This window comes from Sebastes umbrosus, chromosome 3 (genome assembly GCF_015220745.1).
Source record: "Sebastes umbrosus isolate fSebUmb1 chromosome 3, fSebUmb1.pri, whole genome shotgun sequence".
Lineage (NCBI taxonomy): Eukaryota > Metazoa > Chordata > Actinopteri > Perciformes > Sebastidae > Sebastes > Sebastes umbrosus.
Genome location: NC_051271.1, coordinates 36323716 through 36351703, shown reverse-complemented (window position 1 = coordinate 36351703; position 27988 = coordinate 36323716). Strand labels below are relative to the sequence as shown.

Here is a 27988-nt window from a genome sequence, read left to right as displayed (position 1 = left end):
TCGTATACTGCCTTGAATTAATTAAAGGAAAAAAAAAAAAAACGGCTCTCGGACGGGGAGCCGGCTCTTATCGTTCACTTAAAAGAGCCGGCTCTTTGAACCGGCTCGTTCGTGACGACACATCACTAGTCAGACGTCCGTGGCTAGATAGCCAAACATGTAACGTTAGCCGTGTTAGCTTGACGCTGCTGGGAGAGAGCTAGCTAGCCTTCACAGCAACACCCCGGACAGCTCAGCTGGCACCGCTCAACGAGTACTGTGGATAATAACTGATGAAGGACTTGTCTTCTGCTGAGAGGAATTAACACGACCAGGACCTGGCAACATCCCATTCACCGTGTTTGGACCCAGAACAACTGTAATACATAAAACCTCCTCTCACAGGTGAGCTGAGTCGTTAGCCTGCTGCTGGGTGTCAGCAGGGCTGCCGTTAAAACCGGAGCAGACCTGGCTAACGTTAGCTTTAAGGCGAGCTAATGTTATTGTCCCTTACTGGGCCACACAGTCACACGCATGATTTACTTCTCGTCTAAACCACGAGTCGTCTTTGTGTTGGTGTAATCTAATGCTTTAATACACGTCCCCTGTGTCTTGTTAGCTAACGTTAGATCATTGATCGTGCTGCTAACGTTGGTTACCTCCACCTCCACCCTACTCTCCTCTCATCGCTATGGAGACACGCCACAACGTTACAGTCAGCATTCATATAGAAACTACACATTGTAATCGTGGGCTTAATTGTGCTCCTCCTGTAACGTTATGATCACTCGCTATGTGTCCCCACTATGTGTCCCCACCCCGGCTTCTTCAACGCTGCTGTCATAATGTTGGGCTGAATGTCTCTGCACACACGGCTGAGATCGGGCTGTTTCCGCACTGCACGCCGTCATATGTGCGAGCCGATTTACAGGCGATGATGGAGAGAAGGCTTTAATGAATAATGTGAAACGTGTACACTCGCTAATCACAGCCGACACACTAAATTGTGAGATTTTCACATGTAGTTTGGCGTGACGCTCCGGTTTTAGAAAGTGAATGGCACACATCTTTGTCCGGGCTAAAATCGTGTCCACTGGTGCTGTCAAATCAAGCGCTGCTGGGCCAGTATAGGGGTGTGTGTGTGTGTGTGTGTGTGTGTGTGTGTGTGTGTGACACCCGGCTCAGCTGTATCTACACATCATCATCATCTGCCTGCATTTGAGACGCACAAGCTAGTCCATTCAAACCAACGCTGCAAAATGTCACTAAAATGGCAATCCAAAATTGGGGAACAAATGGAATGAGGTTGTCGGCATGATTTGACCGGTTTTTAGTGCATATACCGATGCTCTAACTGCTGTGGTTACAGCGGTGCTGGCCGTGACTGCAGCTGCCTTACACACCCAGGATTTATGAGTGTAAGTGCAATGTTGTAGGCTCCTTTTTTTAGATGTAAGAAGGTGCCATTGTGTCCGGGGATTTTCTAGCATTTCCAGCATTGTAGGGTAGAGATTCTGCCTGATGGGAGTAAGGATGCACAGTTTTGATTAGATCACATGGAAAGGACTCATGGTTGAATGAGGGAATACATATCTTATATGTTTATGGAGCTTGGGGAAATGCAAATGAGGTGGTGTGTGTTCAGAATTCCTCTGCAATGTACATTTTTGAGTAAATTGAGATCAAGGTAAACCACCTCATTATGTTTAGTCTTTAAATGTGATAGGCTGGGATTTATTGAATGTTTGGCTTAAATACAATCCTAGATTTTTAGCATGTCAAAAGCAGATGTATCCCTTATTGTACAGGAGTGTGTGTATGTTCAGTATTGGGCATCATGCCATTTGGAGGTACCAGGTCCGTTTGACAGAGTTGCAAACCTTGATTTTTGGCCTTGACATGTCATAACATGGCCGCCTGCCAACTGTTCAGGCAAATATTGGGTAATAAACCACAAGTGATGTCATGTATTCCTGCCAGTTTGCGTAGCAGGATGCATGTGATTGCTATCACACTTTACAAATCCCCTCCACAACTAAAACCTGAGCCTGTGTTCATTAAGTCCAATCGAAGAGTAGATTTTCTCTGAAATCCATATTTTGAAGACTGTTTGGTTTGAATAGGCTACTGATTTAAGGTCATGAAAGTGGGTAGAAAATGACCACAGACACTGGCGTTTCACGATGGTATGACCAAGATGTTTTACTCAAATCTCAGTGTAATTGTGTAATACATACAGATGAATATACAGATACAATAGGCTAACATTAAAAGTAAGTCAAATGTAGAAAAGATGCTTACCTGTATTACTGGGTGACAAAATGATAACTGATTATTGATGCAATAAATGAACAGTACGAAATAAAGATTATATATTAATTAAATACACACATTTAACCTCTTAAAAATCTGACTAGCAGCTATACATGTCTTTCAGAGGCTGTGGCAGTTTTAAAGCTAGAGTGAAGATACTGGTATATCATATGAAACCTAAGGAATCCATTGGTACCAACCATGTCAAGTTAGCTTGTCGGGAAGGAGGCTAAATAACGCTCCAAAGATAAACTGGCATGGCCAATTTTCCAAGGTTGTCCCTTGACCTCTGACCTTAAGATATGTGAATGAAAATGGGTTCTGTGGGTACACACAAGTCTCCTCTTTACAGACATGCCCACTTAATGATAATCAAATGCAGTTTGGGGCAAAAAAGCAAGTCGTTTTTTTGCATGCAGTACAAATGTGTTATGTTCGCCCATTCTAAAATGGTAGGGGTGTAACGGTACACAAAGTTCCCGGTTCGGTATGTACCTCGGTTTTGGGGTCACAGTTTGGTACTAGGGCTGGGACGATACACCTATCTCCCGATTCGATACTATCACAATACTTGGCTGGCGATTCGCAATGTATTGCGATTTTTTAATATGCGACTCGATATTACGATTCTTTTTAAAAACTTTTTTAACACTAGACCATGCGACTACGAGTACATGAGCACAGTATCGGACCCGATACCCAATACTGGTATCGGTGCATCCCTAGTACCTATCAGCTGTGAGCTCCAGATCAGACTGGACACGTAACCACCCGACGTTTGTGTTTCTTAAACAGAAAACACAGGTTTTATATTGCGATATTAACTGAAAATGCCATACAATACAGCCAACGGTAGCCTAAATAAACTTTTAGGTGATCTCCTGGTAATCTCCCTCCAGCCTGCTGTCACCTTATTTAGGTGTTTGTAGTGAAATGAGGAGGTATCGTATCAGATAACTCCTCATTTCAACTTCACTAATCAGCTGTTACTCTAGTTTTTTTGTGTGAACAATACTAACATATTGTCAATAAAAGATAAATAAATAACAACAACATAGTCGTGATCTCAATATTGGTCAAAAATAATCGTGATCATTATTTTATCCATAATCGTGCAGTGAACCCTGCCGTGAACATCAACAGGTTGAGGCAGAGAGAAGGAGCGAGCAATTAATGCTGATGAATGGGGCAGCAGTAACAGATAAACTGTAGGAGGACAGGTCCATCCATCACGCCTAGCCTGAACAGGTGCACTCATTTGTTTATTGATTGAAGGGTTGAAGCCTTGAGTCCATGAAGTGAACAACTGTTCACAGGGACTGTGTCTCTCTGCCGGTCTGTGTCCCTGCGAACAGCTTCAGCTGCTGAGCTGTGAGCGCTCTGTGATGAACCAAAGAGGAGGGAGAGAGGCTGGTAGTAGTTCTGATGAGACTTCGGCCTTGTAGAGCAAAAGTGTTTGTGTTAATAACGCATCTTCACAGAGTGATGATACTGGCATCATATGAAACTAGAAAACCTAAGGAATCCATTGGTACCAGCCATGTCATACTAACTTGTCGCGAAGGAAGTTAAATGTTCTCATTTTCAATATAAACGGTAGAGCAATAATACAGTGATCAACCGCTTATAGTGATCAAACAGCTTCGGACAGAATCATTCCTATACAAATAATTCACTCATAGTAATCAATTAGTCCACCTACAGTGTTCATTTGGGGTCTTTTCATACATGAAGATATACAGAAAAAACATTTTAAAACTACGTTAGACTAACGTTAGTTGAATTTCTGTTTGTTTTTTTACTTTACCGTGATAATTTGCCTCACGGACTGTCTGCTTTCCGGTTGGATACGTGACGCTGATGCTGCGTGCACATTGATAATATATGACAAGGAAAGGAAAGTAATTTTCTCTGAATGAAAAAACGACAGTGCACGGGGAAAGCAAATGAATTGAGCAAGTGAAGCCGCCCTCATCAAGTGGATTGATAGCGCCTTAAAACTCTGCTGACCGGCTCCTCTGCACCACAGCGCCAGCAGCTCACGCAAACCGGTGCCCGTCTCCCTCCACGCCGCTACTGGGTGAGAGAGCGAGGAGTCCCGGCACGCCATCGATGCACACTCGCACGTGCTTGCGCTGCAGAGCTGGCAAGCTGGTGCATGTTAATGGAGTTATAAAACAGGGAGAGTGAACCGGAGTAACGTTTAACATTTCTTTACTAATAAAAGTGCTAAAAAATACATCCATGTAACGATAGTGGTGCCTAAATACAAGGTGCAAATTCTTAGTGCCGATACAATCGATTATTTACCTTGCAAATTGATTTTAGATCGACATACGTCCCTCGTGAAGGACAACTTGCCGAGTACCTATCGATGTAGTTGGATCGTATCAATAGAAATCGATACATCGATGTAGTAGATGAATCGTTACACCTCTAGTAGGTAATGATTAGTCAATGATTAGTTAACGATTATGTAATTAAAAAACAAATGAGGATCTAACTGCTAGTGAACCATTAGTGGAGTAACTCCCACTCAAATTTAGAGTACAGTAGCTAATGATTGTCGTTAAGGAGTACTTCTCTAATAATTGTTAATGGAGTACTATATAGTAGATAATGATGAGATTCTAGAGAACAGACTGGGAGATCCTACTCTAACTAACTATCTAACTACTCTACTAATGATTAGTTCATGAATATATGTGACTTGATCGTAGTGACCACTTTTGGACTTGCATTTATATATTTATATATTAAACATTAGCGCGTCAAGTGAGACATAATACTGAATACTGGAGTATTTGATCTTCACACAACCTTTGTTCTTCTCATTGCTACTGTAGGTGGAGCATCCTGACCAACCATCAGACTGGATACCCTTTTTTTTTTTTGGTGACGCAAGATGACCTGTTGAAGTTGTGTTTCGTCCATATATGCAAAGCGATCAAACTCAGCTATCGAGGAGGCCACTGATCAGCACCGGGTCCTGTTTTCGAGTTCGCAGAAGGATGCTTCAAACCTGACACATCTCAATAGCCCTAGGAATCTCCATCTTTTACACACATAAAAAGCCACAGTTTGTCACATTTTTGTTGATGTAATTTTTTAGGACGTTGCTCTGTAGAGGCTGTATCCTCCAAGGGATTGTTGTGGGAGTATGTTAACCAAGCCTCAGTGCTCTCCTCTGGGGTAGGAAGCGGAGGGAAGGCCCTGGAAGTCCCTGGAAAAAAAGAGGGCAAAACAGAAAACGGCCCGAAGCTGGAACGCTGACGGTTACATAAGTAACAGGCGTGGTCGTCCGCTAACACAGTGGAACAAGGAGACCGGCGTGGAGTTTTTCTACGCCGCCATTGCTGGCTGATATATGAGATAACACCATTATCTATTCACCCATAATCCCCCGAGCGCTCCTCCAAGCCAACACTGTTTAGCTTTTTCTTAAAAAAATTTAATTTACATGGATACTAATGGATGTTTTGGAAAGAACCACACCTCCACTTCCTGCTTCCTGTCTTCCGAACACATCCCTGGTGCAGCTGGCAGGTGAGCTGGTGTGAATCAGCCACCGGCGGGGTTTAGGGATGCCCCGACACAGGAAAACCAGGCTACTCCACTGGCCCGTTAACAGACTGCTGTTTCTAATACGAGTCCTGGACTGAAGGCAAATTGTCTCCTTCTCTAGCAGAGAGCAAGGGGGTTGTCACTTTTTAATCATACGACATTTTCTCATATTGCTACAGCTGCCCAGACCGCTGATATCTGGGTGCTAAAAAAAACAACTTTGAATTGAAGTGAAAGGAAATCTCCATACACATTTTGCTGGCACAAACAAGCCCGTTTCCCATTTGTAGGTCTCGACCTGCACTTTTTTCTAAGCTGAGGAAAGTTATCATCCCGGCCTTTTTTTTTTTTTTTCCTTTCAAGCTTTTCACTCCCATTTTCTCTTTCTTTCTGCCTCATTTCATTTCTTGCTGTTTTTGTTTTGTCCAGGTCCATCTCTTACCAATACAGGCCTACCTCTGCCAACTCTTTTACCTCACTAAACTCCCATTTACAGACCAATCAAATCAAACCGGTTCACATCAGGTTCATCAGTTCAGCTGAGGTTTTTTCTGTCCGTCAGGATGTGATTTTGGACTTCCGCAGCACCAAATCACTTAACAGCTATTAAGAATTATTATGTTTTAATGGAAGGGGTCCAAAATTTTCTTTTATATCTCAATAACAGCCATGTTTTTTTATTGCTCTATTGTCATGTTTTTCACCAAGCCTTTATTCAACAAGCAGATGTCCTCTTTTTAGACTGATTTTACTCCAACAGACCTGTAAGAATAATCAGTTTCTATTGGCTTGTATTTGTAATTAATTGACATATTGGGTGGAACAGACTCAAACTAGTGTTGTGTAATTACCTGCAACTGTGTTAAGAGATAGCTGTCAAAACACCTTCTCCTTTTTACAATCAGTGGTTTTACTTGTTCATTCCGCCTTCCCACCTGTTTTCTGGCTGACGGCAAAACAAGGCTTTTACAGCAAAGAGACTTGTAAGCTTCTTTTAATCTCTCTCACACACACACACACAGTAGATCAGGGTTGACCTTAGAAAACAAGCAAACGCTCCTCCTCCCATCTCAGGGTGGTGAAGCCGAGGAGTGTTTTCCTCTTGTCCATGCGAAAGAGGAAGCCCTCCTCAATTATCCCTCCATCTCTTTTTCTATCTGTCATTTACATTTTTTTTATTTTTTTGCCATCCATCATTTCTGCCCCCACCCAAACTACAAATACACTCACACACTCAATACACCACACGTAAAGGAACACTTTAACTCTGAATGCTAGCAGTTGCTGAACAGACACGCACACCACTACGCAAAGGAAGTGATGCCAGGTGTCAGCAGTAGTAAGAGCGGAGGGCGGGGTCCGTCCTCGTCACCCCTCCCCCATGGCACAGTCCCGCCCAGCAGACCCCTGAGACCCTCCCGCTACGTCCCGGTGTCGGCAGCCACCTTCTTCCTCGTCGGCTCCACCACGCTCTTCTTCTGCTTCACGTAAGTGATAACAGTGCATAGTCTCACACACACACACACATACATACAGGCCTGTTTAGAAGCTGGAATGAAATGACTGTTTAATTAAATACTTCATAAGAAACATAATATATGTGATAATAGAGACCAGGGCCTTGGTTCTTTCTACACTGAGTTTGTTTGATTCGATTGGTGACGACTTGACACATGATTGTTCAGCTCTCGTGCTGTTTTTCAGAGTAACACGTTCTCAAAGGGGACATATCATGAAAAATTCCCTTTTTCAATGCTTGTGCACAAACATTTGGATATCCGGAGTGCCTACCAACCCACAAAGTATGAAATAAGACAACCCAGTCGGTCTTTTGTGGGCTGCCTGGATCAGAAAACATGTGATTCAACAAGCCATTCAGATCTGGCTCCCCTTCCTACTGTATGTCGCATGCAGGGCTTCGTAGAATATATCGCCACCCATCTGAGTATCTCCACCCTTGGCTTGAGAACTACCTTTTGAAAAGGTGCGCCAAATTTTTCTCGCAAGCCAATCAGAGCAGACTGGGCTTAAAGAGACAGGCGCTAAAACGGAGTCTTTCAGACAGAAGGTGAATACAGGTACATTCAGACAGACAGTATGAGACCGTTTTTGTACATTAAAGCATATAAACATGTTCTAGCAGAAACCCAAAATACAAGTATGAACCTGGAAATGAACATATGTCACAGTGAACATAGACATAATCTTAAAGTCGAGATGAAATTAAAAATTTATTTTTAATCCTTTGAGATCACCTCCCCGGTCATAATGTGACATTGTGCACCTATTTAACAATATACAAAAAAAACAATTTCTTCCTATTTTTGTATCAAAATCCAATAATTTTTTTTCTTCCTGTAAAACAAAATATATTTGCTTACGTAAGCTAGAAGGCTGCCAACCAATTTCAGCCAATAATATCATCACATCCATCCATCCATCAATCAATATGCAACAACAACAAGGGAGATTCTATTTATTATTCTATTTCTATGCTCATGTATCAACAAAACGACTCCAGACTGCTGAACTCTCAGCACATTTCCATTGTTTTCACTCAAAATAGAAATTCAAAATCATATTTTTTTGGATTGCCACTTTGCCACAATGTTACCGAAGAAAGGTTTTACGCAAAAATATATAATTTGCACACATGTCAAAAGTAGCTGGAGAAATATTATGTGTATGTGTAATTAAAATTTGTACAGGAATATTTTCAACAGTGAGGTTTATTATGTGCAAATTATATCTAAAGGTGACAACTGAAGGCTGTGAACATCATTTCACAGGCTCAAAATATTAATGACCCTTATTTGCATCCATAAAGCGTCACCAACCGGATCCACCGCGTACTTGTATAGAACAGACCAACAAGCCATCTGCCTCCATGTTTATTTTTTTCTGAAGTCACGTTTTATCACTTAAGTCGCTTGAATCCCCACTCTGAAGTTGTGTAGTATAAGCGCCAAGTGAGTGAGTGAATCGTTTGGTGTGTGTGTCCTTATGGAAGACGGAACCGCGACACGAGACTCTGGACGTTTGTGTTCTGGTCTCGGTTTCACAACTGTTACAGGTTCTAATTAACTACTAATCCATTTTCTAGTTCTTAGTGTAGCACCGCTCATAGAAAAGATCACAAAGTCCTTCACAAGAAAAAAAAAAATGAATGTGCTCCCGGTATGGAGAGTGTGGGGTTGGAGGGACGCACAAGGAAGGCACAGGTCCGACCTCAACAGCCTCAGAAACTGACTTACAGGTTAGGTGTACCTAGTTATAGTAACATTAATACGATGGACATTAACGTTATGCCCTCGTTGTTCAGCCAGGAAGCTGCCTTAAAGCCCTGGAGACCGTAGTAATTTATGGACACTTTAGTTTAAGTGCCTACTACTACTATGTATAGTGTTTATGAGCCCTGAAGATGCTGGCCTTGTTTGATATGGCCTCCGTGTTGCCTTAACTCCACCAGTAGTTCAATAGAGACTGTCGTATGCATCGTTTGTGTAAACGGAGTTGGAAATTGTTGGCCGAAAATATTGAGACCTGTTTACTTTCGCATGGCTACAGTGAGTTACAATTTTACCAGTCCTTTTAAAGGGGAACCTAACACTTCAAGGGGAAAATAGCATTTTGTTGCTAAAACATACATTACTTCGACCAAAATTTGAATGCTCTGATTTGAATACATAAGGAGCACCACTGCTAAGCTACAGAATAATAGAAAAACCTAAAAAAAAATAATAATAATAATAATATAATGGACCCACCCTTTAACTTTATTTGAAAATAAGAGCGCACCGTCATTCAAGATAACTTCATCCGAGAACAAATCAGACCTCAAGCTGTGATTGAAGAACACAACAGCCTATTTCAGCTGAATGAAAAAGATAGTTCGATTAATATTAATAATTATTTTTTGGGGGGGGCCTTATTCGATGGCAACGGTAGAGCGATGACAGGAAATGAGGAAGAAAGAGAGATGTGGAACGACAAAATGTCTCCGGCCGGATGCGAACCAGGGATGTTGAAGTTAACGGTCGACGCCTTAACCCCGAGGATATAATTTTAGCTGGCCGACAAACAGAAGAGTAATATCTGTCCAGACCATAAGAAGGCTGTGTCTGTCCTCAGATAAAGCCTGGATCATTTAACTGGCTTTATAGTTTAGGAGTATGGATGCAGAACGTTAAAAAAACAAAAACAAACTGAAACCAGTCATGAGGACTGAACTTAAGTCGTTTTCACATGTAAACAGCATTTTCAGATTTCTGGCCTCAGTGCGGCCTTCAGCCCTACAGTATGAGTTGTTAGAGACTGTCATTACTAATCTTGCTGACACCTCAAAGTCAGATTGTGAATGAGTGCGCGCATGCCTGTCTATCTGTGTGTGTTTGTGTGTGCGTATGTGAGAAAATCGAATCACTTTATGTGTGTGTGTGTGTGGTCAGCTCTGTGCTTCAGATTAGTGAGGAGAAAATAGGCCAACATCTGTCACACTGACAAAAGCCCATTATCCAGTCTCTCACTGTTTCTTTCTCCCCGAGTCTGTTGGTGTTTGTATCCCTGCAGTCACTCTCACACTTCCTCCTCTTATTGTCTCACTAGTGAATTAATACGACACTACACGAAAAAGGCTGACAACAATTATCGAATAATAATAATGAGGGAGTAACACAAACATATCAAAGAAAAACTCCTTGGAGACCATAAAGCAGTAGTATGCTTCATATTCATTTTGATATGCTTGTTATTTTTTAATTTAGAATAAGTATGTTTTTAGGTGTGAGCCACTTTCATAGATCTGCGCGAATGAGGCCGAATGCCACAGACGGTAGGGCAGTCAGAGTACTGAGAGACGGACACTGTTTGATTTGGTCTTTTCATGGGGTTCTTTGACAAAATAAAAGACTAGAAGGACCCACCAGCCTTTTTAAAAGGCTTGATCACTGATTCAGCTCACTTTGAATCTTCCTACACTTTCGCAAGTTTGAGCTTACGGACATTTGTTGTGGTAACGGCGCCATAAAAATGTTAAACCAACTCTAAACCCAGGCTAATGTGAAATCATCTGCAACCCAATCAATCCAACACCACATATGGAGAACAATGCCCTGGACCTCTCTGTCCTGGATGTACCTGAGAAAATACACATCAGTCTAAAAATTCACCAAAACAGGAATATTTTTCTCAGGTAATATTAATAATGTTTATAATTATCAGTCGGTAAAAGTACCAAAAATGTGCTGCTGCAGCTGGTCTTCCGGTGACCGCAGCATCACTTTGATTACAACTGAATGTCAGGCACTGTCCTTCTCTATTCATGTCCCAGGTGTCCGTGGCTTTCAGAGCGTTTCTCGGTAGCCGTGCCCATCTACAATGGAGTCATCTTCCTGTTTGTTTTGGCTAACTTCTGCATGGCCACGTTCATGGACCCTGGCATCTTCCCGAGAGGTGAGAGCACGGATGGTTGAATGTACTCTATGTGTTGTTCATGTGTCACCAAACAGGCTGCTAAATACTGTATGTTGATGTGTGCTGTCGTTACAAAATTTAAAGTTTGCCTTTTGGCTTCATTTCCAAAGTGTATACATTCTCGCTTATCCACACATGAAGATGATTCCCTGTTAAAGCCTCAAAAATTGATTTCCATTTAAAAGCCGTTTCTCACCAATGTGATGCAAAAAATGTGGTGCGAAAATATGGATGCGCGTGGCAACTATGCACAACGGGTCCGGTGTGAATTATCTGCGTTGCCATGTTCCATTTTCGTCACAAAAAAAAAAAAAAATCCCTAATTTTATAAAGTGCTCCATTCCACATAACAAAAAACATATCCAGACACAGAATGTCTAATATTCTTACATTAACTACACAATACATAAACTAATCAGATCCCAAATTTGACGCTAACGCAAGCTGTTGTGGCTAGCCCCGTTCGGTGACCAACACATAATGTTAGCAAGTGCATATCAGCTACATCACCATCTCAATCGTATCCCAGCTGCTGGGCGATCTCACGCCATATTTTGTCATTTATTTGGTTGTTGAGGTAGTCGTTGCGGTGTATCTCCTACAATATTGAGTGTTGAGAAATCAAATTGATAAGATGTTCTGCCGTTTTGGCAGCAAAGCTACCTGGAGCTATACCTGGATGTATGACATCACTTGGAACACACATATATTTCCGCAGGCTGAAATACGCTGAAATGGAAGTACCCCGCACGAATATTCCACTGGTTTCGTGCAAGCATTCATAAGAACCCACAAAATCAGTTTTTTAAATAGATTTCCGTGGGAATTTTTCGGACAAAAATCCGTGCTCGGTGTGAAACGGCTTTTATAGCCTCAAAAAGATAAAAAAAACTCCTTCGCTTGTGTCCAACAAGCAGATTCTTGGTGGATCGGTAAGGAGAGGAGGAGTTGAGGCAGAAGTTAACAATTCACAATTTGATTTGGTTTGATTTTTAAATGTGATCAGAGCTCACATCAGTCATATTAACTGATGTACAGCTATGACTAATTGGCCTGTAGTTGATCCAGTATAGGAGAAAATAGGGTCAAGCAGGATCTGTATCATCAGATGTTGCACTAATCAGTGATTTTCTGCTGTATTATGTAGGAATATTGAGCATGTGAACTGTTATTCTAGTGCCACAGTTTTAATGAGAAATGGTACAAAAACTTTGCCGAACACTGATCATGTCAGGGTGAGGGATTTGAATAGGTCAAGGTGTGTAATGTAATCTGATGTCAGGGCTGAAATGTTGTTAAATTTCAGGGTTGTGTGTGTGTGATCACGTGTGTGTGTGTGTGTCTTCTGTTCCTGTCCCTGCAGCTGAGGAGGACGAGGACAAGGAGGATGATTTTCGTGCTCCCCTCTACAAGACCGTGGAGATCAGAGGGATCCAGGTCAGGATGAAGTGGTGTTCAACCTGTCGCTTCTACAGGCCGCCACGGTGCTCCCACTGCTCCGTCTGTGACAACTGTGTCGAGGTTTGCTCATCCACACCCATTCACCTTTTACATATGATAAATTCCGACATTATTAATGGACGCCGTCTCTGAATAAAATGATGTTTCAAAGTACCTGGTTGGAGAGAAGAGTGTCAGTGTTGGATCTGTTGTGGCAAGACAGTGTAATGTAAATGTGAATTGCCGCTGCTGTATGAGGAAGTAAGGAATGATACAACGCTTTCTGATAACTGTATTCATGTTGAAAAGTACAGACAAAAAAGCCATGACTTCTTTTCTTACCACAGTGTCTTTTAACCCTCATAATGCAGGACTTTGACCACCACTGTCCTTGGGTAAACAACTGCATCGGCAGGAGGAACTACCGCTACTTCTTCCTCTTCCTCATGTCTCTGACGGCTCACATCATGGCCGTGTTTGGCTTCGGCCTGCTCTTTATCCTCTACCATCGCCAAAACATCGACCGCCTGCACGCCATCGTCACGTATCCTTTAAGATCTCTTCCCCGTGCATTCTTTTCTCCTATCCATTTTAAGATTGCAGATACTGTTCAGTTAAGGTCCTCCTTGGCTTCAACACGTCGTTATGGTTGATTCATTCATTTCAGTGTGGTGTGGGAGAATTTCTCTCAACATTCTGAGACAAGTAATGAAACTTGTACTTTTTTGCCTTAAGGAATTGCTAACCAGCTTCAACAGATTTTATTCGTCCAGTTTTAGGGAGCACGTTGTTGTGTCCTGATGACGTGTCAATGTCAGGCTGTCAGCTTTCCATGATGAATTCTGATTATTTTGGTAACTCTTGTGTGTTTAAACACCAGGGGAGTAACGATACGTTTTTACAACGGTACAATACGTATCACTTTTCGTGGTTCCGATACGATTCAAGGATGATATTTGGCTCATCTAGAGCGATACGATACGATTCAATGACTTGAAATCGATACAGTAACTTTTTTTGCCAAAAATTCAATCAGTGTGACTGTGAAATAAATATCTGATACTGGACAGTGCAGGTCAGGAGTCCTCAATGTTTTTCCTGTAAGGGAATCAGGGATGAATTAATTATGGATATAAACAAGTAAACAACGATTAATGGCAAATACGTAAACCTTTTATTTGGAAATAATAAAAAGTGCAGCTGCAGGACCTGCTGATTCAGTTCTCAAGATACAAGACAGAGCAATATTTAACAAAAAATATAATAAACCAACTTCTATTCAAGTTAAATGAACAGTGGTTTAACCTGCTGCTTCTGTCCTCATTTTTAAAATAAACGGTATCAATAATACAGTGATCAACCGCTTATAGTGATCAAACACCTGATAGTGATCAAACAGCTGATAGTGATATAACAGCTTGGGACAGAATCATTCCTCTACAAACGCTGTATAAATAATCTGCTTATAGTAATCAAGTAGTCCACCTACAGTGTTCATTTGGGGTCTTTTCACACATGAAAACATATGGAACAACATTTTAAAACTATGTTAGACTAACGTTAGTTGAATTTCTGTTTTGTTTTTTTACTTTACTCCTGTGATAATTTGCCTCGCGGACCGTCTACTTTCCGGCTGGATACGTGAGGCTGATGCTGCATGCACATAGATATCACGACGGGGAAAGGAAAGTCATTCTCTCTGAATGAAAAAACGACAGCGCACAGGGAAAGCAGATGTGGGTGAAGTCGCCCACGTCAGGTGGATTGATAGCGTCTGAAACTCTGCCGACCGGCTCCTTTACATTCGCAGCACCGGCAGCATGCAGGCCGGTGCCGACCTTTACTAATAAAAGTGCTAAAAAACACTTTCATATAACGTTTGTCGTCCTTAAATACAAGGTGCAAATCCTTAGTATCGATACAATTGTTTTTTTTTGCGTTTCAAATCGATTTTATATCGATATACTTCCCCCGTGAAGGACAACTTGCCGAGTACGTATCGATGTAGTTGGATCGTAGGAATATAAATCGATACATTGATGTAGTAGATGAATCGTTACACCCCCTACTAAACACCACCACAGGGCCAAACTGTCCATGTATACACAAGAAATATCCAAATCAAACGAAATCTATTCAAGTATTCTCTGTGGGCCTTCTTCTGTCTGTTTAATCTGGTCTCATAAGATATTCCTTGACTCCCCCCATCCTGTGCTCTCAGGCTGGCTGTAATGTGTGTTGCAGGCCTGTTCTTCATCCCTGTTGCTGGCCTCACTGGTTTCCACATAGTGCTTGTGGCCAGAGGCAGGACAACCAACGAACAGGTGGGAAACTCAGTGTTTCAGTACGAGTGCACCAGTGACAAGTAAAAGTGACCAGCCTCTCGGGGCCCAGTCCAAAATTACAAGTTATAGAAATTGTTCTACAAAATTGTAGAATAATGATAAATAACAGCAGCAACCAAGTTTTTTTTTTTTTTTTCCTATCTCGCATTAATCCAGAATTAAAGTAATTTCTAAATTACTCAGTACCTCTTAAACCTCACTTTTTTTCTTTTCTGCCAGCAGGTGGGGCTTTTTCCACCACTTGCCCCAAATGACCCACCGTCTCATTTTACAAATATTAGAACGATTTCAATATCAGTGAGGTTATTTAGAACTTATTTAGAGTCCGTGCCTTAAATCAGGTTGCATTAATTTGTAAATGAAATAAATAAATAATAAATAATAAATAAAGTGGTGACATGTTTAACAACCTTCTATACTTTGTCCATCCTCCCTCTCATCTTTTCAATGCCTCTCTTGGTGTCTCTTTCTTTCTCCAGGTAACAGGGAAGTTCAGAGGAGGTGTTAACCCTTTCACCAATGGCTGTCGGAAGAATGTCTCTCATGTCCTCTGCAGCTCACAGGCACCCAGGTGCTTTTTCCTTCTTTTTTAACTATCTGTTCAGTTGTTCATAAGCATTACATCGCCTTACAAAGGCATGTCTGCACCCAAAACCCATCAACATGCTTCAGTACACACTGCACAGCACAATAACATAGACAAAACATTCATTATTTTAGGGAGCAAATGTGATTGCTAGGTAGTATTCGCAAGTATTTAAGTCTTTGATGAGTAGCATATTTCAGTGCAAGTGTACTTGTGTCGTGGTTTGTCTTTATGATACGGACACTCACTGTCTCCGTGCTCTCCGCAGGTATCTGGGCAGAAAGAAGTGTGTGCAGAGCGTGTGTGTGCAGCCTCCCTTTCTGCGGCCACAGCTGACAGAGGCCCAGCTGGCTGCAAAGATCTTGGACAACGGCATACAGGGAGACCTGCACCGGGTAAGAACAGAGGGGAACGGGTGCTCATAAATACCGCAGTGTTCTCATCATTTGGTTTGATTTAAATACTGTCGGTAAACACGTGCTGCGGAAGGGGCGCTACGCTTCTCATTCAAATCTGCACTTGGTGAGTTTGCTTATAGGCAGGTCCAGATGGCAACGAGAGGTTTAAGGCCGTTTGAAATGTAAGAGCCAGAAATCCTCTAAAGTCACATCAGTAAGACGACCACATCCATCAGCCCAGACGGTCTGTGATGCTTCAAACGAAGAATACAAAAACACACACATCAGTCGGTTCAAACGGGGCCTCGGAGGTTATCGTGGCCAAAAATTGATTGAATTGCTGAATTTTTTTTCTGAGTTACTGTGATGTCATTCGCAATTTTTTTTGTTAATTTTTGAGAAACTGCCGCGATGTTCAAATGTTTGTGGGGGGGGAAACGGTGTTAATTTAAAACTTTATTATTTTTCGAATTTTCATTTTTATATATCAATTTATCAATCTATCTCTGTAGAAACATTGCAGTGACTGCATCAAATTGCAAGCTTTTACTAATATTGCAGTATTTTAATTGAATTTGTATTAATTGCCTTGACTGCAAAATTACATATTTCCAGAGGGCTTGATCTGTATAGTATAATAAAGTGTAGTAAATGTGCAGGTAGCTGGTATAACCTGCTCGGCCAGGGGTGGCAAACGTACAGTCCAGTTTGGTGTCCAGTGGGCCAGACCAGTAAAACCATTGCATAGTAACCTATAAAATGATAACACGTCAACATTTTCCCTTCATGTTCGTGTAAAGAAGTGCATCCTGAAAACGTTCACAATTAATGAAAGATCCACTCCAAAAATAGGAATAGAAGTGTATTTTATTGCAAAATTGGAATTAATGATTCATTTTTACTCATAAATTAGACTTAATATCTCATAACTTTGGCTTACTATGTCAAAATTTGGACATAATTCCCATAAAAAGTCATAAATGTGACAAATTATCTCAAAATTGAGGCTTGAAAAATGAAAATCTCATACTTCTCAGTCAACTGAATGTGATTCTTTGACTTTCTATCTCTCGTCTATCCAGTCCAAGTCCAGTCTGGAGATGATGGAGAGCCAGTCGTGTGACGCTGAGCCTCCTCCTCCTCCTAAACCAGAGCTCCGCTATCCTGGAATCACCAGAGGAAACACTGAGGGTAATACTGTCTAACTTCTTGCTATGCTCTTACTGTCACCAGCCATCCGCACACTTTGTCTCGACGTCTTGTTGTAAAAACGACACATTGATCTGATTCTACGTTGATTTCACAGTAATCATTTGTTTTATTCTTTGTCTCCCCACCCTCCTGCAGATTGCAGTCTACTGAACAAAGCCCCTCCCACCCCCACCATGTACAAATACAGGCCCACCTACAGCCCCGGCAAGAACCACACAGCGCTCACGCACGCTTACGCCAACCAGGTAACGCACACGTAAACACACAACAGGAGAGACAGCCAGGTGAGATACAAGGATGGTCAAGTCAGGTCAATTTTATTTTAGCCCAATACCTCAAATTTGCCTCAAGGGGCTTTAGAATCTGTAGGACGTTACGACAACCTCTGTCTTTAGACCCTTGCTTCAGATAAGGACAAACTCCATCGGTGTCGCCAGGCCCTTCTGAACGTATTCTGAATCTAGTTTTAAATGTAAGTCAGTGAAGCTTGACCAAAAAAAGTAAAGTGTGTGAATGTGCGATAGTCTAAGTAACGTAACGGCCTGTCAAAATAAATGCAGGTCTCTAAACCAATGGTTCCCAATCAGGGGTCTGGGGACCCTCAAGGGTCCTTGAGCGAGTTCCAGGGGGTCCCCAGAAAAATAGTTTATTTTCACTATAGAAGCAGAGGCTGCCATGCAAGGTGTCCAACCTGCTCATCAGGATCTAATCTAAATACTCATTCACACGGTTCAGTATCTTCCTCAAGGACACTTCGACACGTGTGGGGGGGATCGAACCGCCGACCTTCCGATCGGTGGGCGACCCCGCTCTTACCTCTCAGCTACAGCTGCCCATGCTGGGGAGGTTTTTTCCTCGCTGGACATATTAACTAAGCTCGTGGACTCCAAATCCGCACTATAAACCTAGCAGCAACATCTCAGCCGTACACTCCCATTTAAAAAGAGCATTGTGTGTATGTACGGTATGTTTCTGAGCTGAGATTGTCCCCGTCTCTGCTTCTTTTATCTTTTTTGATTTCAATCTAATGCATCTCCATTTTCTGTTTGTGTTTTTTTTCTTTTGATTTCCTGTCGGGTCATGTGGGTTTGGTTTCTCAGTGGCTTTCTGTTGATCAGTATCAGTAAGTGATTGTTCTCGAAGCATTTTTTTTCCTTCTCGTCTTCACTTTGTTTCCTGTCCCCACCCCCCTTTTCTGTTTGCTCTGAACATGGGTGAAATACTGTTTGAACATATTTATAATGGTTAAGTGACTAGATTCACCTGTCTTTAATGGCATTACTGTTGTTGACAGAGTCAATTTAAGGCCGATAAAGAGAAAGTCATTTTAGTGTTTTGAATCAAAGGATTATACCTGAATACATCTGGATTGATTGGTACAGAATAAGTCGGTTCTACTCAGTATTTGTACCCATGTCTGGTCCACATCCTCCCACCTGTCAATCCAGCACACACCGTATACAAATATTGTTTTGATTCTCCTTCATTTCTCCCTGATTAGAAGTGTGTCTCCTGTAGATTCTCTCCAGACGTTGTTCCCCTGTAACTCAGATTCAGTATTAAAAGCTCAAATGTACCTCCATTTAGCAATTCCTTGTTTCAGTAGTGTCCTACAAGTACCTTTGGATATCTAATTTTGATGGTCTCGTATGGAGAAAACGTTTCCTGATGACTCAGAAAGAGGTCATTACTGCCTATAAGAGTACCAACACAATGATTGTTTTTCATTATTTCTGTTAAACTTAAGTCTGGACAATAGTTTCTTTTTAAATTCATGAGGGATATTACTGTATGTCTTCATTGTAATGAATGATTAACTCCAGCTTTCATTCACTTGACCTTTATCAGGACAAAAGGGAATCTATTTATTTACTTTAATTCATTTATTAATCTATAAGGATATCAAATAGAGAAAGACTTAACAGCTGTGTGATGCTTACAGTAAGTGCAGGCGGCCTGTATGTCAGCAGCTACGATGTTTAAATCTCTACCAGCTGATAATGAACTGGCAGCAGGTGGTGGAGATTTACTGGTAACCTTTAATTCAACTATAAAAGCTTTTTCTATTTGAATTCAGCGACTGCACGCCACGAGAAATACGCGTTAATCAGTCTGTATCGTTTACAATGCTGTTGGCATTTGTGGTATTTTGTTTGGTTAAGTGCCACACAGAGAATTAGATTTATAAGTAAAGTAAATAAGGGGTGTGGTATTGACGATAACCATGATATTTAAAAATGAAATATTGATATCAGGTTAATTATACACAACATAATATTGTCTATATAATCCAGCGATTCGATATATTGCAATATATTGAATCGTGATACGTATCGTATTTTATCCGATTATTGCCAATACACAGCCCTAATATCCGGTTTTCAGCTTCCTGCTAGCTGTGTGCGGCTGTAATAACGGATATATTGGCTGTAATTCATCACTTTTATTACCTTTTTAATACACCCAAGAAGTTAAATAAATAAATAAAGTAAGTAAATAGTTGTTGTGTTGTTGTTATGTTATGCATATTTATAATATTTTTATTGTTCAACACAGGTCATTTCGGTAGAGAGATTAAAATGATGACAATACAACAGAAATAATTTAGTTTTACTTTTGTACGGCACTTTGTAGGCGTCATTATGGTAGTCAAATCAATTACAATCCAAGCCGGCGGAGGCGTAGGTCTGCTGCTGGGCGCTGGCGTTGCAATGGAACGTATAATTGACTTTCACTTCATAGCAATATACGTTCTTTCGGTCGCGGAACGAACCGAACGTCCGGTACGGAAGAGTTCAACACAGTTACACGTATTGTTCCACCCCTAATAGAAAGTCATGTCCTGATTGCTCAGATGAAGGTCCAGTGACCGGAAGCTTGGCCTCATTTTTAGATACTTGCATTGGACATAAGTGTGCAGAGCCTTCATCTCTCTATGGTCTTCCTTCATCTTAGCATTGTGTGGCGATACTGTCAAAGTAAACATATTGAATATGTACATGAAGATTAAGACCAACAGTATCTGTAAAGCGACAATATCCTGTCTAGCAAAGAAATATTGCCGACAGCAACAGTTGAGGTGTTGTGTCAGGATGTCAATACTGGTCTCTACTCCTATTTGCTCAGCATCTTGTTGTTTCTTTTTCCTTCCTGCTGACCCTCTTTTCCTTCACCTTCCCTTCACTTTCTCCTCCTCCTCCTCCTCCTCCTCCTCCTCCTCCTCCTCCTCCCCCTGCCTCCTCCAGTTAAGTCGAGGGGAGAGTGTTGGCAGTGCCAGGGACTCCTCCTCCTCCACCTCCTCCCTCCTTCAGGCTAGCCAGCAGCCCGGTTTCCGCTCCCAGCCGAGCCTGGACCGGAGGGACACTTCGTCCGACAGAGTGGGAGTGGGAGGAGGTGGGGAGAGGAGAGAGGGGAGAAGAGAGGCGGGGGGAGGAGGAGGAGGAGGCATCCCCGGCTACTCCCTCGGCGGACGCTCGTACCCCTCCTTCTCTGACCCGACGGTCCTCTCGGGAGTGGCATCGCGATCTTCCAGCTCCACGCACACCTCAGCGGGCGCCGTCCACGTCTCCGAGGCAACCACCGCCTCGGCCAGCTTCAAGAGCTTAGCCAATCAGACGCCCCCGCCTCACCACCCGTCCCGCAACGGGAGCCTGTCGTATGACAGCCTACTGGCAGGTGGTGAGGATTTCGACAAAGGGGTGGCGGCGGGTTCAGCAGCCCCTGAGGTCTCCTCCGGGAGACCCTGCACACCAGCGGCAGGTGGCTACAGCTCCCCCTTCCTGTCATCACAACAGAGAGATGCTGAGATGCACTCCCAGACCGCCCAGTCACCCCGTCACTACCACCGCACCTCCCACCACCACCACCACTCCTACCTCCATCGCTCCTCCTCCTCCACCACGTCCTCCTCCCCACCGCCTCCTCCAGAGAGAGAGCGCCTGCTGGCCGAGCCCCACCCCGGCGCTCACCCCGCGCCCGCCAATCAGGCCCCGGCTCCCCCCTCCTCTTCTGCCCCGCCTCCCCCGCACCAGCACCACGCACATCATCACCACCATCACCACCACCACGCACAACATCATCACCACCACCACTCCTCCGCCTCTTCCTCTACCTCCCGCCCTCCCCGCTTCGCCGCCCCTCACGCACCACCACACCACGCTTACCCCTACCGCACTCGCTCCACCGACACACCTCTGGGACCCTCCTCCACCTCCACCACCCACCCTCCCCGCTCCCCGCACCCACCGCCTCTGGGCAAGTCGCTCTCTTACTCGAGTGCCGCCGCCGCCGAAATGCAGTACCGGCTGGTCCGAAAGGCTTCTGCGTCAGCCGGCGCGAACGCGGCGGGGGTGGGAGGAGGAGGAAGTGGAGGGATGGGAGGAGGAGGAATACAAGCGCCGAAGTGAGTATGAATTTCGCCTTTTGTCAGGACAATTGGTTTCCTGTTAACCCCGAAAAAACCAGCTGCCCGCCTGAAAACCTGACTACCTGATTGACTGCTCCTCCTGCTCCTCCTCCTCCTCTTCTTCCCTTCTCTCCTCCTCCTCCTGCCAGATTTCCTGTGAGTTCTTCCTTCTTTTCCATTGGCTCTTCTTCCATTCGTCAGTGATGTTACATGTAGTGTATGACGCTGTTGTGGTCTGCCTGTTTGTTCTTGTCCTCTACACGATCATTATAATTATTATTACCACCAAACTTTTGCATGACGACAATTCAACTGTTTGATCTTCTGATATGTTGCTGTGCGTGTTTCCGTCCTGTCCAACATCCCTGTTGCTTGTCCATTCCGCTCACTGGTACGGCTGGTTTGGCTTCCCACAAGTAAAATGAACATGATCGACTGCGATATTAACGTTTAAAAATGCTCCGCTCATAGAAAACTCTGCTGCATAAATCATGCGCTTCCTAAACTAACAGCTAGAACGCACCATCAATCAGCCGGCCGGTTTTCAGCAGTCTCATATATCAGATTTCTTTGCCGGTCACACACATGTGCAGTCGCCACATGATGGTCGGCATACAGCAGCACAGTCCGTAACGTCACACACACACACACACACACACACACACACACACACACAACATGTCGTCGGTGTGGAAGTTCTTCAGCTTGAGTGAAGAAGACATAAAGCTACAACTGTAAGTCCAAAATACGCCGTGGAGGAACAACATCTGGAACAACTAACTTAATCAGACACTGATTATATTGTAATTCATTCCCGTGATGCTGCTCAGAGTGATCACAGTGACCGGCTCGTCTGCCGACTGCACGGAGTTTCAGAGCTCCGTTAACAATTAAAAATGCATTACGCGATGATGGATTTTACTGCTATCATGATGCGTTTCGAATGTAATCTTGGAGAGAAACTTGAATAAATCCAGTTGTTTTTGAAGGAGATGTTTTCACAGCAATATAAAATAGATATTTAAGAGGGAATTATGATCTGTTTAACGTCCTAAATCTAACTCTGAGGAGCTCATAATATAGAATTAAAACTACTAACGCCAAGATTTTTTTTTTAATCAAAGCAAATATTTTATTCAAATAAAATCATATATTTCCTAATCATTTGAGTTTTTATGCAAATAACCACCATAGATGACAATAAGAAAGTAAAAGGATAATATTTAGAATTTGTTGGGGACTAATAAAGGTATATCTTATCTTATCTTAGCACAATATGGAAGTGAAAGCAGCGCTCTGTTTATTTAAATGTGAAATTGCAATAAAGATATATTGCCCCCTAAAATCTATGAACAATCGTGATAAATAATCGGGATCTCAATATTGATCAGAATAATCGGGATTTATCATTTTGGCCATAATCGTGCAGCCCTACTGCTGTGGTCCTGAGACCACAGGGATGTCTCATTGTGTGTCTTCATTGTGAGCCTTGATGACTAAATGAGTTTGAATGTCGCGCGTATTCCAGTTCACAGATTAATCAACTATTAAATGAAAATCATTTCCTCCAGCAGAGCGAAAAATCCTAATCAACGATTAGTCTGATATTCAACCCTCATACTTTAGCATTACAGAAACACTGTGACATGTACTACTGGGTGAGATGCTTTCAGTTCAATGTCCATTTCAGCACAAACCATTCCATCGTTGTTGTCTCTGTCAACTGTGGTTGTGGTTCTTGTAGTGAGATTGTACGTTACATACAGACTGTGAGCCCATTTAGACCGAGGTTTTGGAGTGAGAATATAATGTGTAGACCAGCTGTGAACGGTGTTTTTAAAGCTGAAACACAAAAAGGGGGCTTTCACACTTATCTTGTTTGGTTCGGTTAAAAAACGAACCCTGGTGCGTTCAGCCCGTTTAGTTTGATTTGTTTGGGCTCGTGATAAAGCTGTCGGTCAAACTCGTAAATGAATCGAGCACAGGATTTTTTTTTGAAAGTAGATATAAATCCATCCGATCAATCAGACAGTCAGAAGCAGTTCATTAAGTCCATTAATCAGTGTGTCACATGCCCGTCCCACAGTAATGAAAACTAATCAATCAATGAGTTAACTGTCAGTGTGTGTGGGACTTCTTGTTTACTCGTCTTGGTTTGTTAGCGTGAACCATGGATGTATAATAAGAACTGGATACCGGACCCCCAACATGGTTGGGTTATTCAGTCCTTTGAGAATTGCTCATCTGGCGCATACCAACCCCCCGGGAAGAGCGTCGGTCGTTGATGCCAACTTCTGTAGCGGCCAAATGGCGGTACTGCAACTTCTGTGTCCGTCACGTGATGCCATTGGGCCCAAAAAGACTTTTTCCCATAGACTTACATTAGGAAAGAGATGTCTGTAACTCAGTGGATAATTGTTTTTTTTTATGTAAAAGAACTTCCCAGTATGAACACTCTACTAGTCCTTATTTAAATCATTAGGTCCTAAAAGTTGTAAAACGCACTAATAGCCAAATCCAGAGTTATTTTCCTTCCTCCGTTCATGTGAATGAGACCCAGACCGAGGCTGGAGCGAGGGCTGGGAGGCGGAGTTGGCAAGCCGTGACGACAGCGTGACGGCTGTGACCCCGTGACCGAGTCATGTGACCGAGCGGACGCTACTGCGCCTGCTCCATGGGCCCAATGGATGCGGAAGATCCGGGTTCTTTTCCACTTGGAAGTCGAGTCACTTAGGCTTCATGCGTCACTGAGCAACTTTCATAGTAATGAACGAGGGGCCCGTCTCCAACGCTGTATCCAGTTCTCTTAATACATCAATGGCGTATCCAGGTCTCATTATACATCCATGGTGTGAACACAAACCAGACCAGAGCTAAAAGGCAACTGTGTGTCATTTTGTCCCCTTGATCCAGGCCAAATTAACTCAGACTATTTCAGACCTGTAGTAATATCTCATGCATTGTAGCAGTGAGCCAGCTGTTTGGAAAATGAAGTGGTAAAATACTGATTGTTAGTGTCATTGAGTTCTCCATTTATTTTTCAAACGAACCCTGGACTTCCTGTCCTGAACTGTCACCCTGATCATCTTTGTGTTTTCCTACAATCAGGGATGAGCTGATCCAGATGAAACCTCTGTGTCGGACCAACGGCAGCCACCCCTTCTCCTCCGCCTCCTCCTGCTCCGCCCCTTCCTCCCCCTCTCACCCAGTCGGCGTGTCCGCCCGCCACGGAGTGGCTTATCCCAGCTCGGCATTGACGCAGAGTCCCGCCCACAAGCCTCAGGGTGGCGGGGTGAAGAAGGTGACGGGCGTCGGAGGCACCACCTACGAGATTTCTGTCTGAGTGGCGACAGGCCTCCCTGCTCGAGGACCAACGAGAAGAAGAGGAGGTGCTGCTGTCTCCTGCCTTTTGAGGGAGAGATTTAATACAACAAAACCACTGACCGACTGTAGACCTGAACATCTGAGGATGAGTTGAACCATTTTGTCCAGATGTCGCTCCTCGTTGGCTGGTTGATTGTGGAGCTAAACTTTGCTGGACTGTCCTGCCTCCAGACATCCACCACAATAACTGAGAGTAAGACCTGGACTTGATGTAAGCCAGGACTTGCTGGCATTGAGCTATAAAAGACCATTTTTTTGGGGGTCTCACAGGACCAAACAAGAACCATGATTTGGCGAATTTTTGTGGGTTTTATCCTGACTGTAGCTCAGTAGGTAGCATGAGGCCACCAGCTTGGTCAGGTCTGGATGTTCCATTACACAAGTAGGCTATAGCAGCGCAAGGCATTACCACTGCCAGGGTGAGGAGTTTGATCCCCACCAGTGAGCTCTGGACTGAGGTTTGATGACTGTAAGTTTACGAAGGTTCGAATCAGCACTTTTGGACTGAAGCTGCGTTTAGGTCAAAATTGGTGCAGATGTTTAATATTTTAACATTTTCACGCTCACATTTGGAACATCATTGAACACAAAAACCCCATGATGATGATAGTAATAACAAAACACATTCATGCACAGTCTGTGGAACCCGATCAAAATCAAAGTAGGATCCATTTAAAGTTAAGGGCTTGCCATAGACAACCAGTTTAGTGTAAAACTACATGTGTGATCAGTCATATCGGATGAAGTCATAGCTAGTTGTTAATACCATAGACATATATACACATAGACGCCGCATTGACTCCCGGATCGTACGTCAAACGTGGGCGCCATATTGGACAGGGCAAGACTGACCTGTAACCCCATACAAGTGAACGGAGGAGCTGCCGTTTTTCTGGATAAAAAGCACTATAACGTTTAAATTTCTCAACCGATTTCAACGAGTCGTTTTTATATTCAAACATTTACGATCTACGAGGCGAAACGTTAAGTTAACGTTGTAATTTTTTTTTTTCTTTTCTCAAAGATAATGCCGAAAAACGTAATACGTTAACGTCACTGCTTCCAGTTCATGGATCACCAGCCTGTCATTCGATAAGGTGGGATTCAATCAATTATGTAATTATTCAAAACTCCTTTAAGCGTTTTTCACATAATCAGCTGTTAACGTTACATTTTTACAAAACGTTTGCTTCTGTAACATCAGATGAGAGCTAGCTAACGTTCGTTAATGTTAGCTAATCGATATGAGTTAATGTTAGCTTATTGATGTTCATATCTATCATGATATCGTGTTTAAAACATGAAATGTACGATACGTATTAAAAACGATATATGTCTAATAATGCAAACAATAAAACTGATGGCATGTCTTGGTTAACAATTACGCTATTAGATTATTTAGTTTTTTATAATTGCTGTGTTATCACTATTATTTCAATAAATTCAGATCGTAACTAATATTATTATATTAATATTTATTGTTACCATTATTTATTTATGTACTACTATTTGCCTGTTATTCTGATTGCTCTTATTAGTGAGTACATAATAGTAATAACAGTAGCAATGTTAGCGGTAGCCTATAGACTGAAAGCATGATCGCTAAAACGGAGGAAGACGTTTCATTGTACATTATATTATATTATATGATATTATATTATTATACAGGGACCTCTCTACAAGTATTAACCTTAAACAAGTAAAATAAGCCAAAGCCATACTTGACAAACGTGAGTTTTAATAATTCCTTATGATGAATGAATTATTTTCTATCACATCAATAATTCAGTTCATGTCATTCTACAGCATCTCCGTCTCTTGAGCGTCTAGCAGCGATTATAGCTGAACTATCCAGATTCTAAGTAACTGGAGACAAAATTTATTTTTCTACTCCTCGTAGATCATAAACCATTTAATATAATAAAGATTCGTTGAAATCGGTTGAGAAATGTAGACTTCATAGTGCTTTTTATCCAGAAAAACGGCAGCTCCCCCGTTCACTTGTATAGGGTTACAGGTCAGTCTTGCCTGGTCCAATATGGCGCCCACGTTGACGTATCGCCGCAACGGGCCGAAGAGTCCAGTGCGGCGTCTGTGTATATGTTTATGGTTAATACAAGTTATGGCCCCAGTTGTCAGTTAAACCCGACTTTTGATAACAGCAATCCACCAAATGGAGCGATTTCATTGGACCATGAACACAAGTGTTGTGTGTGTGTGTGTGTGAAGCACGGAGTCAGTAATGGCAGAATCCTCGTAAGCTGTCGTCCGTCTCCTCGAGGCCATCGTCTCGTTCACAGCCTTCCAGTCAGTCGTGGAAATGCACAACGGGAGCCGACAGGAGGGTCAATAATCAAGCGATTAGTAGGATCTATTATGGACTTGTGACAATCTACCAGCGGCCGGAGGGAACGGTCACACACGAACTCTCTCCGATCGACGTCGCCGCGTGAATTTGACTTGCCTTTTTGATGGAGGGATGAAAAATGTGACATTTGAAGAAGAAAAAAAAAAAAAGAAGCTGATTCCCTGTTTTCTTTGAGTCATTTGTTGATTTATTCCTAGATGTGAATATGATTCCATGTTTGTACAGGATGATGTGATTCTAAGTGTGGATTTTCTTTTTCTTTTCTTTTTTTTTAAGTGGCGTTCATACCAGACTGCAGCATGCACTACTATTACTACTAGCCACTATAGGCCACTGTGTTTGGCTGTGGACCAAGTGGTCTGTTTGAACAAAGAGAACGTGTGGAAACTAAAGTGAACAAGGAACTCATGTTTTAGCCTTTTGTTGTCGATGGGCCGGTCTCTCTAGAAAAATTCATTCCTCGAGCAATTGCCTTGAAAAATTAAAGTGTTTTTTATGTCACCTATTTAATTTGAAATTGTT

At 42.6% G+C, this 27988-nt stretch overlaps 1 protein-coding gene across 2 annotated transcripts; it reads left to right on the top strand.

Moving 5' to 3' along the window:
- The first annotated feature begins 131 nt into the window (after window positions 1-131).
- Window positions 132-27972, top strand: zdhhc5a (zinc finger DHHC-type palmitoyltransferase 5a). Of its 2 annotated transcripts, none has more exons than XR_005206134.1 (12): window positions 132-384; window positions 5139-7343; window positions 11186-11307; window positions 12692-12849; window positions 13140-13312; window positions 14990-15092; window positions 15593-15684; window positions 15968-16094; window positions 17180-17288; window positions 17445-17554; window positions 20555-21870; window positions 24823-24961. XR_005206134.1 is itself a non-coding variant. In XM_037763942.1 (12 exons), the coding sequence occupies exons 2-12, from the start codon at window positions 7177-7179 to the stop codon at window positions 25055-25057; spliced, it is 2553 nt and encodes an 850-aa protein (XP_037619870.1). In that variant the 5' UTR covers window positions 132-384; window positions 5139-7176; the 3' UTR covers window positions 25058-27972. The 2 variants fall into 2 exon arrangements, 1 of the variants encoding a protein (XP_037619870.1); XM_037763942.1 differs by having other exon boundaries at window positions 20555-21711; window positions 24823-27972.
- The last annotated feature ends 16 nt before the right edge of the window (window positions 27973-27988 follow it).

Bases quoted from the DNA above. Each gene is read 5' to 3' on its own strand.
- zdhhc5a (XM_037763942.1), top strand. From the start codon at position 7,177: ATGCCAGGTGTCAGCAGTAGTAAGAGCGGAGGGCGGGGTCCGTCCTCG. The intron at 13,313-14,989 runs GTATCCTTTAAG...CTGTGCTCTCAG, and splicing joins CGCCTGCACGCCATCGTCAC to GCTGGCTGTAATGTGTGTTG. The intron at 16,095-17,179 runs GTAAGAACAGAG...TCGTCTATCCAG, and splicing joins TACAGGGAGACCTGCACCGG to TCCAAGTCCAGTCTGGAGAT.